The sequence below is a fragment of the Thalassophryne amazonica genome, chromosome 1 (genome assembly GCF_902500255.1).
Source record: "Thalassophryne amazonica chromosome 1, fThaAma1.1, whole genome shotgun sequence".
Lineage (NCBI taxonomy): Eukaryota > Metazoa > Chordata > Actinopteri > Batrachoidiformes > Batrachoididae > Thalassophryne > Thalassophryne amazonica.
Window position 1 is genome coordinate 111830219 of NC_047103.1, and position 14226 is coordinate 111844444.

The following is a 14226-nucleotide window of genomic DNA, read 5'->3' on the forward strand; positions in this document are numbered from 1 at the left end:
CCTAAAGAACATGAATAGATGAAGGAGCTTTTCCAGGCAGGTGAGAGGCAGATAAAGAAAAATGCTTAAAAAGGCGGGGGGTCTGAAAAAAGGTGCTATGCTAATGCTCCCCTGAAGCATTTATTCAAAATAAAATCTGAAGGACCTAAATGACATGGTGAGATGCTGACGAGCTTCGCTCATTTATGTCCGCGACATATACCTATTATTTTGAATGACAGGGGGAGCACTTTCACGCAGGTTGACATCACGCATGTAAAAAAAAAAATAGGCCTAAGCTGTGAACAGGTGAAACATAAAATCACAAATGTTTATCTTAACAGCAGTGAAAATTTTAACGGCACAAACCAGCACAAACAAACAACAATGCTATTTTAATATTTTGAATGGGGGTGGGGGTGGGGGGCTTCATGCAGGCCCATTAAAAGGCAACCAGAAGACATCATCATCATCATCATCATCAGTCTCAAGCAGTAACTGCAGCAGTGGAGCCAGTCATTCCAAGTGAAATTGCATCAAACAAATGGTAGGTGGCGGTGCAGCCTGAAACACTGTGGTCCCGGCCCACACCCAGATCGCCTGAAGCCAATTCAGGGAGAGACTAATCCATGGGTGGAGTGTGTGTGTGTCAGCACAAGCCCATCGGAGGATGGGGGTTTCAGCAGAAACCATTTTAAACTGGCTCTTCTTAAAGTGGCATGCCAGGCCCAGAACTTCATTGTGTGCAGGTTGTCTTGGTGATAGCCACAAGTTTCAGAAAAGAAGAACCAGGGCTGTGAATCCTTGACAATGACAGGAACTGATTGCCATAAACTTGTGAAACTTGTGGCCATCACCAAGATAACATGCACACATTGGGTAGCACAAGCGGCAAGTTCCAAAGTTCTGGGCCTGGCTTGGTAAACTTAGCTGACGTGCCAGTTTTGCTGACCAAACGGTCCCCCTTAAAAATCAGTCTGCCCAGAGTGTCAGCAGTGATTCACCGATAATCACCTTGTTTCTGCTTAAAACTGCACATAAATTCAGCATTATTTCATAATAAAAGATGGGGGAAGTGATCAGAGCACCACAGCTCTGACTCAGACTCTCATGTGCTGCTGCGTCATTTCAGAGTGTCAGTAATGACTTCGTTTCTGCTTAAAACTGACTTTAGAGTGATTTAAGAGGTTTTAATTTGTCATCTGGTGGTTAATAATCACATTATTCCCTTTGAGAGCTTTGGGTGTAGAGAGTCAGACTCACAGAGTCAGTCTCAGATGCAGGCTCAGTGAAGGCACAGTGAATGCAGGGAGGACCAATTTTTTGAGGGGACGGTTTGGTCTGCGACAGCGGTTTAAGACGTGCTGGATTAAAATGGTTTCCGCTGACACCCCATCCTCTGAACACCTTTCTGACACACACACACACACACACACTCTGCCAGTGGATTAGTCTCTGCCGCCCATTCCTCCTCCTCCTCGTCATCATTATGGAGTCAGGTTTAACCTGTAGAATGTCAAGTTTTATTTGTCTGCCTCAGTTATCATCTGAAAACACCTCCTGAATACAGTGATTTCACTGCAATGCTTTATTTTCCTTTTGCTTATCTTTTTGCAGTCTGTGGGTTTTCTGAAAAAGCTTTCAGCTGAGTTTTTTTTCTGTCAGGGTTGATCAGGATCCGGATGTGGATTCTGTGTTCGTGGTCTGCTCCTGTATACCTGACCGGGTTCCACGAGCTCTGAGCTCTCACGGTTTATTTGTTTATGACTAAATCATAAATGGAAGTTAATATGTTATTAGAGGTGAGATACACGGGTTATATGTGCCCAATGAAAAATAGATTTTATTGATTTGTTTTAAGATAAAAGTCAGACTTTTTGACATCTGTACATTTGTGGACAAACAAGAACATTTGAAATAAGTTTGTAAACAGCCACACAAAAATAAGTCACCGTGGCTTCAGACTGAAGGTTCGTTTGTTTTTTGGGAGCTGGGGTGGAGTTAGAATGTGTCAAAATAAAGGTCCCGTGTTCAAATGATGCTGAAAAGGCAAAAAAAAAAAAAAAAAGGTTTGTGCGTGTTAGTCAGATAAGGGTTAAAGAGAGGCGGCCACACCCGCACGCACACGCACCGTAACCAGACACCGGTCCACCCTAAGTTAGCTCAATGAGTCACCAAAACCAAAACTCCTCACTGCTTCGAGGTTTTTTCAGCGTCACAACCAACTGAAAACACAGTCAGTCATGATGAAGGTTCTTCTGACTGTAGTTTTATTTCTGTTTCTTGTTCATGGAGCTCGAGCACAAGGTAAGCAGTTTTTACACGCACACACACGTTACTTTGTGACGGCGGCTCGTGTTAAGGTTTACGTCTTCAACTTAAGAAAAGATCTGGTTTCTGTCTAAATGAAGAAGCTGTACGGTTGGACAGCTTTATGAAGCCGTTTTCTTTCTTGCAGTCAGAATAGTTTTGGCCTGAACTGCTTTGTGTTTTTCCACTCTGCAGTCAGTCACTGTGACTCACTCTGTGGACTTAGGATATTTGTGTCTGAATTATCGGTGCGCAATGACTAACTTTGAGGTTTTTTAAATTATTATTATTATTTGCATGAACGTAAACCTTGCAGATAAATTATGGAAGTGTATTCGCACGGCAAGACTCTGGTGGCACAACTTGGAACTACTTGTATAAACAAACATACTGCATTAAATGAGAGTTTGGACACGGCCGCCGTTCGAATAGGGTCGGCCTTTTGCCGAAAAAAAAAAATCATCAAAATCGAAAAATATTAAAGGAGTTAAGACATCTTGAATGCAGTATGTTTGTTTATACAACTAGTTCCAAGTTGTGCCACCAGATCTTGCCTTGCGAATAGCCACAGCCAATTATTGCTATGTGAGTGACTTGAAGGGTTTAATGGGTTGAATGAACTGGTTCCGGGACATTATTTAGACTTTGGATGCTCTTCTTGGTTCAGCCCAAGCACACATTTTGTTTCCTACCTACTGCTTAATAGCCACTGCTTGAAAACTGGGAGCCAGAATGTTGTTTGGGTGCAGACTTCCAAATACAAGGCCTGAAACATGATTACCGACTGATATTTGCTGACTTGTTTAAATCTGTGTATTTGGCACAGGCCATGAATCAGGGAAAAGTAAAACAACAACAACAAAACAAGACTTCTGAATTAGGCCAATATTTCTGGAGCTTGTAACAGATGCTTGGTCAAGTAGCACTTTCAAATCAACAAGTGGACTTTGATGTCAGTTTGTGCCAATGTCGCTGACCGAATGGTCCCCCCCTAAAAATCAGCCCATTTTTTGCATCTGTGCATGCGTCATTAGCCGTGGTTCATGGATTAAAACCTTGTTTCTGCCTCAAACTGCACTCCAGTCGTCATCTATCTCAGCAACAAATGCCTGAAGCTTTAGTACAACAGTCATTTCCACATAAATTCACAATTATTTCATCATAAAAGGCTGCGGAAGCAATCAGAGCACCGCAGCTAAACGAGCTGCTCGCTGATGCATTCACAGAATTTCGCCGAGTTTCTGCTTAAAACGGCCTTGTTTCTGCTTAAAACTGACTTTAGAATGATTTAAGAGGTTTTACCTTGTCATCTGATGGTTAATAATCCCATTAATCCATTTGGTTGCTTTGGGTGAAGAGACTTGGTCTCAGATGAGAGGCAGAGCTCCAAAATTACACATGCACAGATGCAAAAGGGGGACCGATTTTTAGGGGTGGACTGTTTGGTCTGCGACACCGGTCTGCATCAGACTGGCATCTGTCCAGTGTGTACCCCGCCTCACACCCTGTGACTGTTGGGATGGGCTCCAGCCTCCCACGACCCTTAACTGGAGTAAGCGGTTGAAGATCAGTGAGTGAGTTTGTGTTGGTAGTTTATTTTAAAGTCAGTTAGCGTAGTAGTAGGCTAACACTTGTTTTGTGTGGCGTTATGCTGCATGGTAATATACAAATAATGAATGTTTATGAGTTCAATGAACTGGAACATACCATTCAACGAGGCTTCGCCTCGTTGAATGGTATGTTCCAGCTTTCACCTCATGAAATATTCATACCATTGAAAGAATGTAAAAACATTCATTATTTGTTTTATATAACGGCTAAAATAGATCATTGTCAAATATTTGATATTTTATTAATTTATAAACAACAGAAAAGGGACTTACATTTTGGTGTTCCACTGTGACGTGTAGTCCAGTGATGCTGTACACTGACTTCGAACTTCCATTAAAAAAAAAGAAAAAAAGATTTTGTGTAGTTCCTCAGTTCAGCCAAAAATCACATCAGCATTTCATGTTAGCAGCTCTTCATGCATCCAGACGGCTTACAGGGGAGTGGATTTTGTGTGTGTGTGTGTGTGTGTAGAGCAGCGTCAGTTAACTCAATCAAATGATCATGTCGCTGTCCCGTGCACACGTGCGCGCCCACGCAACTTGCTCGGTCCAGCAGTACCGCTTCAGTGCAGCAAAAAAAAAGTCACGTCAGAAATGAGTCCAGGTTTTCTTTTTCTTCCTGCTAACAGACAGCACAGTGGATTGGTTTTGTGTGTGCACGGGTATGCGCGCACGAGTATGCGTGCACAAGCATATGTGTGCGTGCACGAGCACGTACGCGTGCGCACGAGCATGCTCGCACGTGTGCGTGCACGCCTGCTCGTGCGCACTTGTGTATGAGTGATCACTTGTGCGTGTGTGCACGAGGCTGTGCATGTGCACGTGAGAGTGCAATGGTACCAAACATATGGAACCAAATTTGCACTCTAAATGGAACCGAGCCGCACTCTGAATGCAATGCAACACAAATGGGATGAATTAATCCATGTCGTGTGACATACAAAGCACCAATCAAATCACAAGGATCCACTCAGCCGTTATATAATATACAAATAATGAATGTTTATGAGTTCAATGGTACGAATATTTCATGAGGTGAAAGCAGGAACATACCATTCAACGATATTCGTACCATTGAAAGAATGTAAAAACATTCATTATTTGTTTTATATAGAGGGTTTTCAATCACGTGGCCGATTTGCTGCAGGACAGGTGCCGTCTCCGTTCTGGATTACAAGGAGGCTGGCTTGTGATAGAAAAATTGAGAGATTGTACGGTTATTACGATGCTTTAAATCCTCGAGATAAAGCTATTTATTGTGATAGATGTGTAGCAGTTGGTTCAGTGGATCCGTATCTTGTACCAGATAGTGAATTTAGTGTTGATGTAACTAACTGGCCGACAGTGTCACACTGCGATATTGTGAACTAGGAAGCTGCCGACCAGGTCAGCCTCGCCGGCCTCCTGCAGAGCATCACGGCGGAGCTCTGAAAGCGGTGGTCGGTCTTGAAATCCTGAGCAATTTCTCTCACCAGGCGCTGGAAGGGCAGCTTGTGAATCAGCAGCTCGGTGCTCGAGGACCACATTGTAAATAAGCATCCGTATTGGAAGCATTCTTTTGTTATCCTCAGCTGTATTTTATTGCCGAATAAAATAAGATAAAATTCTGGTAACAGTGGATTTCTGGTAGCGGCGGATCTCTCTCAGCGCCATGGTGCCGTGAGGCTTCTTCACACCGACGTTGAAGCTTCTGCAATTGTTCGCCAAATGCACGTAGTGTATCACAGTGGCCACCGCGTCGTAATCCAGAATGGCCGTGGGACACAAAATGACGTGACCGATACGTCACATGAAAACCCTCTATAACGACTAAAATAGATCATTGTCATTTGATATTTTATTAATTTATAAACAACAGAAAAAGGACTTACATTTTGGTGTTCCACTGTGACGTGTAGTCCAGTGATGCTGTGCACTGACTTCGGACTTCCATAAAAAAAAAAGATTTTGTGTAGTTCCTCAGTCTAGCCAAAAATCACATCAGCGTTTCATGTTAGCAGGTCTTCATCATCCAGACGGCTTACAGGGGAGTGGATTTTGTGTGTTTGTGTTTTCCTGCTGCAGGAGAATTTAGGAGAACTGCCCCCCGCTGCAGGATTTTTCTAATGTCCGTGTTCTCCTGCTGCAGGAGAATTTAGGAAAACTTCCCCCGCTGCAGGATAACGTTTCTAATACCCTTGTTCTCCCCTCTGCAGGAGAATTTAGGAGAACTTCCCCCGCTGCAGGATAACTTTTCTAATATCCGTGTTCTCCTTTTTTATCACTGTGTTTGTCTGCTATATGATATATACCTGAAATTGCTGATCCAAACAACCAGTGATTTATAAAGGAAAATCATGGAAATCATCAGGGGTGCCCAAACGTTTACATACAACTGTATATGAAACTCTTGAATGCGTCATCACTATTGAAGCAAAGATTAACAGTGATACGAAGGTATACACATTAGGTATATCATTTTTAAGGCATACAAAATGTATACAAAATGATGTTCACATAAATTTATTTTCTCTGCTAAAGTTGAAAGTATGCATTACATGAATATATATGAACATTATATTTTGCATTTAGTATACACTTTCTAACCAACAGAAATAGATAGCAATTCTTCTTGAGCTGCACTTGCTCTCTGGATGCCATCATGGTCTCGTTATGTTAATTTCACCATCTTTTCATTATAAAGTAGAGATTTTCTACATAACCCACAGCTGTTCATTTGGCCTGGATATGTTTGACTACTATCAAAATAAACACCTTTTAGAATGTTGAAAGAGTATATGAAACTAAGTTTCTTGGGGTGATAATTGATGTTAAAATAAACTGGAAATCTCATATAAAACATATACAGAGCAAACTGTCAAGAAGCATTTCAGTTCTGAACAAAGTTAAATACATTCTGGACCACAACTCACTCCGCTTTCTCTTTTGCTCACTGATCTTACCATATTTACACTATTGTGCAGAGGTCTGGGGCAATAATTATAAATGTACAACACAACCATTATTCATCCTGCAGAAAAGAGCTATAAGAATAATTCATAATACTGGTTATAGAGACCACACAAATTCACTATTCTTAAAATCAAAAATTTTAAAATTTACTGATCTGGTTCATTTTCAATCAGTACAAATCGTGTATAAAGCAATAAACAATTTACTTCCTGGAAATATTAAAAACATGTTCTTTAATAGAGTATGGTATTATAATCTGAGGGGGGAGTTTAACTTAAAACATCAGTGGGCACGTACAACATTAAAAGGTTATTGTATTTCTGTTTGTGGAGTGAGGATGTGGAACAGATTGAGGGTGGAGCTCAAGCAATGTCCAAGCATGAACCAGTTTAAGCAGCGGTATACAACCCCTGGCAAAAAAATCACTGGCCTTGGAGGATGTTCATTCAGTTTAATTTTGTAGAAAAAAAGCAGATCACAGACATGACACAAAACTAAAGTCATTTCAAATGGCAACTTTCTGGCTTTAAGAAACACTATAAGAAATCAGGAAAAAAAAAAATTGTGGCAGTCAGTAACGGTTACTTTTTTAGACCAAGCAGAGGGAAAAAAATATGGAATCACTCAATTCTGAGGAAAAAATTATGGAATCATGAAAAACAAAAGAACCCGCCAACACATCACTAGTATTTTGTTGCACCACCTCTGGCTTTTATAACAGCTTGCAGTCTCTGAGGCATGGACTTAATGAGTGACAAACAGTACTCTTCATCAATCTGGCTCCAACTTTCTCTGATTGCTGTTGCCAGATCAGCTTTGCAGGTTGGAGCCTTGTCATGGACCATTTTCTTCAACTTCCACCAAAGATTTTCAATTGGATTAAGATCCGGACTATTTGCAGGCCATGACATTGACCCTATGTGTCTTTTTGCAAGGAATGTTTTCACAGTTTTTGCTCTATGGCAAGATGCATTATCATCTTGAAAAATGATTTCATCATCCCCAAACAACCTTTCAATTGATGGGATAAGAAAAGTGTCCAAAATATCACCGTAAACTTGTGCATTTATTGATGATGTAATGACAGCCATCTCCCCAGTGCCTTTACCTGACATGCAGCCCCATATCATCAATGACTGTGGAAATTTACATGTTCTCTTCAGGCAGTCATCTTTATAAATCTCATTGGAACGGCACCAAACAAAAGTTCCAGCATCATCACCTTGCCCAATGCAGATTCGAGATTCATCACTGAATATGACTTTCATCCAGTCATCCACAGTCCACGATTGCTTTTTCTTAGCCGGTTTCTTACAGTTCAGTCACAGACGTTGACTTCAGTTTCCTCCCATTCGTTCCTCATTTGTTTTGTTGTACATTTTCGATTTTTGAGACATATTGCTTTAAGTTTTCTGTCTTAACGCTTTGATGTCTTCCTTGGTCTACCAGTATGTTTGCCTTTAACAACCTTCCCATGTTGTTTGTATTTGGTCCAGAGTTTAGACACAGCTGACTGTGAACAACCAACATCTTTTGCAACATTGCATGATGATTTACCCTCTTTTAAGAGTTTGATAATCCTCTCCTTTGTTTCAATTGACATCTCTCGTGTTGGAGCCATGATTCATGTCAGTCCACTTGGTGCAACAGCTCTCCAAGGTGTGATCACTCCTTTTTAGATGCAGACTAATGAGCAGATCTGATTTGATCTAGGTGTTAGTTTTGGGGATGAAAATTTACAGGGTGATTCCATAATTTTTTCCTCAGAATTGAGTGAGTCCATATTTTTTTCCCTCTGCTTGGTCTAAAAAAGTAACCGTTACTGAATGCCACATTTTTTTTCCTGATTTCTTATAGTGTGTCTTAAAGCCAGAAAGTTGCCATTTGAAATGACTTTAGTTTTGTGTCATGTCTGTGATCTGCTTTTTTTCTGCAAAATTAAACAACTGAATGAACATCCTCCGAGGCCGGTGATTCCATAATTTTTGCCAGGGGTTGTAGGTACATGGTTTTTTCTAGGTATAAGGAGGAGGAAGGGTGTTGAGGGTTAGGGTGTTTTGTTGATCATTGTTTAGTTGTGTGCACTTTGTTTTTCTATCTTGTAAATATGTAGTATAAAATCACACGCATTGCATATGTATGTAGGTATGTGTATATATGTATGTATCTACACTAGAGATGTTTATGATGACGGGACTTGAGTTTGTGTTGTGTTAAATGTGTTTGTAGCATGGCCCAAGCAGAGGGTCACCCCTTAGAGTCTGGTCTGCTTGAGGTTTCTTCCTCAATACATCGGAGGGAGTTTTTCCTTACCACTGTCACCTGTGTGCTTGCTCTGGGGCTTGTAATGAGTACGTATCAATCAATCAATCAATTTTATTTATATAGCGCCAAATCACAACAAACAGTTGCCCCAAGGTGCTTTATATTGTAAGGCAAGGCCATACAATAATTCCGTAAAAACCCCAACGGTCAAAACGACCCCCTGTGAGCAAGCACTTGTCGACAGTGGGAAGGAAAAACTCCCTTTTAACAGGAAGAAACCTCCAGCAGAACCAGGCTCAGGGAGGGGCAGTCTTCTGCTGGGACTGGTTGGGGCTGAGGGAGAGAACCAGGAAAAAGACATGCTGTGGAGGGGAGCAGAGATCAATCACTAATGATTAAATGCAGAGTGGTGCATACAGAGCAAAAAGAGAAAGAAACACTCAGTTTCTTTGCAGCTACTATTAGATATGATTCAAACCACCGCAGCGCAGTGCCTTTAATACCTATGGCATGCTCTAGTCTCTGTAATAAAATTTTATGGTCAACAGTATCAAAAGCAGCACTGAACAAGCACAGAGATGAGTCCACTGTCTGAGGCCATAAGAAGATCATTTGTAACCTTCACTAATGCTGTTTCTGTACTATGATGAATTCTAAAACCTGACTGAAACTCTTCAAATAGACCATTCCTCTGCAGATGATCAGTTAGCTGTTTTACAACTACCCTTTCAAGAATTTTTGAGAGAAAAGGAAGGTTGGAGATTGGCCTATAATTAGCTAAGATAGCTGGGTCAAGTGATGGCTTTTTAAGTAATGGTTTAATTACTGCCACCTTAAAAGCCTGTGGTACATAGCCAACTAATAAAGATAGATTGATCATATTTAAGATCGAAGCATTAAATAATGGTAGGGCTTCCTTGAGCAGCCTGGTAGGAATGGGGTCTAATAGACATGTTGATGGTTTGGATGAAGTAACTAATAAAAATAACTCAGAACAATCTGAGAGAAAGAGTCTAACCAAATACCGGCATCACTGAAAGCAGCCAAAGATAACTATACGTCTTTGGGATGGTTATGAGTAATTTTTTCTCTAATAGTTAAAATTTTATTAGCAAAGAAAGTCATGAAGTCATTACTAGTTAAAGTTAAAGGAATACTCGGCTCAATAGAGCTCTGACTCTTTGTCAGCCTGGCTACAGTGCTGAAAAGAAACCTGGGGTTGTTCTTATTTTCTTCAATTAGTGATGAGTAGTAAGATGTCGTAGCTTTACGGAGGGCTTTTTTTATAGAGCAACAGACTCTTTTTCCAGGCTAAGTGAAGATCTTCTAAATTAGTGAGATGCCATTTCCTCTCCAACTTACGGGTTATCTGCTTTAAACTGCGCGTTTGTGAGTTATACCACGGAGTCAGGCACTTCTGATTTAAAGCTCTCTTTTTCAGAGGAGCTACAGCATCCAAAGTTGTCTTCAATGAGGATGTACTTACTTACTTACTTATGTACTTACTTTCGGTAGCTACTCTGCACTGTGTTGGTATATGGCATTAGAGAACATAAAGAAGGAATCATATCCTTAAACCTAGTTACAGCGCTTTCTGAAAGACTTCTAGTGTAGTGAAACTTATTCCCCACTGCTGGGTAGTCCATCAGAGTAAATGTAAATGTTATTAAGAAATGATCAGACAGAAGGGAGTTTTCAGGGAATACTGTTAAGTCTTCAATTTCCATACCATAAGTCAGAACAAGATCTAAGATATGATTAAAGTGGTGGGTGGACTCATTTACATTTTGAGCAAAGCCAATTGAGTCTAATAATAGATTAAATGCAGTGTTGAGGCTGTCATTCTCAGCATCTGTGTGGATGTTAAAATCGCCCATTATAATTATCTTATCTGAGCTAAGCACTAAGTCAGACAAAAGTTCTGAAAATTCACAGAGAAACTCACAGTAACGACCAGGAGGACGATAAATAACAACAAATAAAACTGGTTTTTGGGACTTCCAATTTGGATGGACAAGACTAAGAGTCAAGCTTTCAAATGAATTAAAGCTCTGTCTGGGTTTTTGATTAATTAATAAGCTGTAACGGAAGATTGCTGCTAATCCTCCGCCTCGGCCCGTGCTACGAGCGTTCTGGCAGTTAGTGTGACTCGGGGGTGTTGACTCATTTAAACTAACATATTCATCCTGCTGTAACCAGGTTTCTGTAAGGCAGAATAAATCAATATGTTGATCAATTATTATATCATTTACTAACAGGGACTTAGAAGAGAGAGACCTAATGTTTAATAGACCACATTTAACTGTTTTAGTCTGTGGTGCAGTTGAAGGTGCTATATTATTTTTTCTTTTTGAATTTTTATGCTTAAATAAATTTTTGCTGGTTATTGGTGGTCTGGGAGCAGGCACCGTCTCTACGGAGATGGGGTAATGAGGGGATGGCAGGGGGAGAGAAGCTGCAGAGAGGTGTGTAAGACTACAACTCTGCTTCCTGGTCCCAACCCTGGATAGTCACGGTTTGGAGGATTTAAGAAAATTGGCCAGATTTCTAGAAATGAGAGCTGCTCCATCCAAAGTGGGATGGATGCCGTCTCTCCTAACAAGACCAGGTTTTCCCCAGAAGCTTTGCCAATTATCTATGAAGCCCACCTCATTTTTTGGACACCACTCAGACAGCCAACAATTCAAGGAGAACATGCGGCTAAACATGTCACTCCCGGTGCGATTGGGGAGGGGCCCAGAGAAAACTACAGAGTCCGACATTGTTTTTGCAACATTACACACCGATTCAATGTTAATTTTTGTGACCTCCGATTGGCGTAACCGGGTGTCATTACTGCCGACGTGAATTACAATCTTACCAAATTTACGCTTAGCCTTAGCCAGCAGTTTCAAATTTCCTTCAGTGTCGCCTGCTCTGGCCCCCGGAAGACAATTGACTATGGTTGCTGGTGTCACTAACTTCACATTTCTCAAAACAGAGTCGCCAATAACCAGAGTTTGATCCTCGGCGGGTGTGTCGTCGAGTGGGGAAAAACGGTTAGAAATGTGAACGGGTTGGCGGTGTACACGGGGCTTCTGTTTAGAACTACGCTTCCTCCTCACAGTCACCCAGTCGGCCTGCTTTCCCGGCTGCTCGGGATCTGCCAGAGGGAAACTAAAGGCGGCTAAGCTACCTTGGTCCGCACCGACTACAGGGGCCTGGCTAGCTGTAGAATTTTCCACGGTGCGGAGCCGAGTCTCCAATTCGCCCAGCCTGGCCTCCAAAGCTACGAATAAGCTAACTAATTGTCTTGTGTATCAGTTTTTTTGTTACTGTTGAGCTTGTGTCCCAAATAAATAAATAAATAAATTAATCATTCATTCATTCATTCAATGTACTCCTGCATGATAATGTGATAGATGGATACTGGCCCTGTATCCCAGGGCTCCAGAGGACCCCCTGCCAATGACTGGGTGCTCACATCAATAATGCACGTTGTTTTAATGCTATTCAATTTTTCCTGTTTTCTGTTTCTTCAGCTTGGTAAAGCTTTGATAAAACCTTGTAACTGTTAGAATGACCTAAGCAGTGGGTTACCCCTTTGAGTCTGGTCTGCTTGATGTTTCTTCCTCAAATCATCAGCGTTTTTCCTTACCGCTGTCACCTGAGTGCTTGCTCCAGGGGTTGGTAAGGTGAGACCTTACTTATGTGAAGTGCCTGGAGGCAGCTTTGTTGTGATTTGGTGCTATATAAATGAAATAAATTGAATTGAAATCTTAATAAAACTTGAATGAACCATACCATTTACAAGAATAAAAAAAACTCCAGTGAAACATGAAATCATCACATGAGAATTTTCAATGAAAGATCATGTCTTTCAAGTAACTTGTTTCGAATGTGGACAGTGAGAAGGTTCTTATGAGTAAAATGAAAATTTGAATTCGGACAGCAAAATTTATATCCTCCTAGTTGGCAGGATCTTAAGGAAGTACAATATTAAATAATAGACCCCAGTCTACCCCGGATGAAAATAAATTATGCATTTGACTGAAGTCTGTAAAACCACCAGTCAATGGAGCCTGGATGTGCGACCATTTGAAGTGGTATTTATATTCTTTTCAGTTGCTATGGTGACCAAAAAATTTACTTTATTAATTTGATATATTTATGTCAACAAGAAAGCTAGCCTCAAACATCATGCAAAATATTTCAACACTGTAAGATTAAAAACACGATTAATGAGCCCAGCGATTTTTTTTTCCCTGAAGCAAAAATGATCAAGTCAGTTCATACTGTTGTTATGCCTGAAAAAAACCCATCTTCCCATCAATAGAATTTTGTATACTTTTTGTATGTTATTTCAGTTGTCTCTTAAAATAATGCACAAATTAAAACTTGCAATTGGTGGTGGGTATACCTGTATCTTTACTGGACTTCTACCTCTGAAGATCACTGCAGAGTTTCTCCACATCAGGTTTTTTTTTAACACACGTGTGATTTTTATTCCATTCATTCATATGTGTATGAGTGGTTTTGACCATTTATTTCATCTCAAATTCAAATCAAATCAAATCAATTTTATTTATATAGCGCCTAATCACAACAACAGTTGCCCCAAGGCGCTTTATATTGTAAGGCAAAAGCCATACAATAATTACAGAAAAACCCCAACGGTCAAAACGACCCCCTATGAGCAAGCACTTGGCGACAGTGGGAAGGAAAAACTCCCTTTTAACAGGAAGAAACCTCCAGCAGAACCAGGCTCAGGGAGGGGCAGTCTTCTGCTGGGACTGGTTGGGGCTGAGGGGAGAGAATCAGGAAAAAGACATGCAGTGGAAGAGAGCAGAGATCAGTCACTAATGATTAAATGCAGAGTGGTGCATACAGAGCAAAAAGAGAAAGAAACACTCAGTGCATCATGGGAACCCCCCAGCAGTCTAAGTCTATAGCAGCATAACTAAGGGATGGTTCAGGGTCACCTGATCCAGCCCTAACTATAAGCTTTAGCAAAAAGGAAAGTTTTAAGCCTAATCTTAAAAGTAGAGAGGGTGTCTGTCTCCCTGACCTGAATTGGGAGCTGGTTCCAGAGGAGAGTAGCCTGAAAGCTGAAGGCTCTGCCTCCCATTCT

The 14226-nt window shown here is 40.9% G+C and overlaps 1 protein-coding gene across 4 annotated transcripts in view; it reads left to right on the plus strand.

Annotated features, from left to right (window-relative positions):
- Nucleotides 1–2092: 2092 nt before the first annotated feature.
- cd99 (CD99 molecule) overlaps nt 2093–14226 on the plus strand; it is a 135027-nt gene continuing 122893 nt past the window's right edge. For 2 of the 4 annotated variants that reach the window (XM_034173515.1, XM_034173518.1), the window contains exon 1: nt 2109–2286. In XM_034173515.1, coding sequence (XP_034029406.1) covers nt 2223–2286 — 64 coding nt within the window. In that variant the 5' untranslated portion in view covers nt 2109–2222. Of the gene's footprint in view, nt 2287–14226 lie in introns of all 4 variants that reach the window. The other 2 variants (XM_034173511.1, XM_034173510.1) reach the window with 2 other exon arrangements.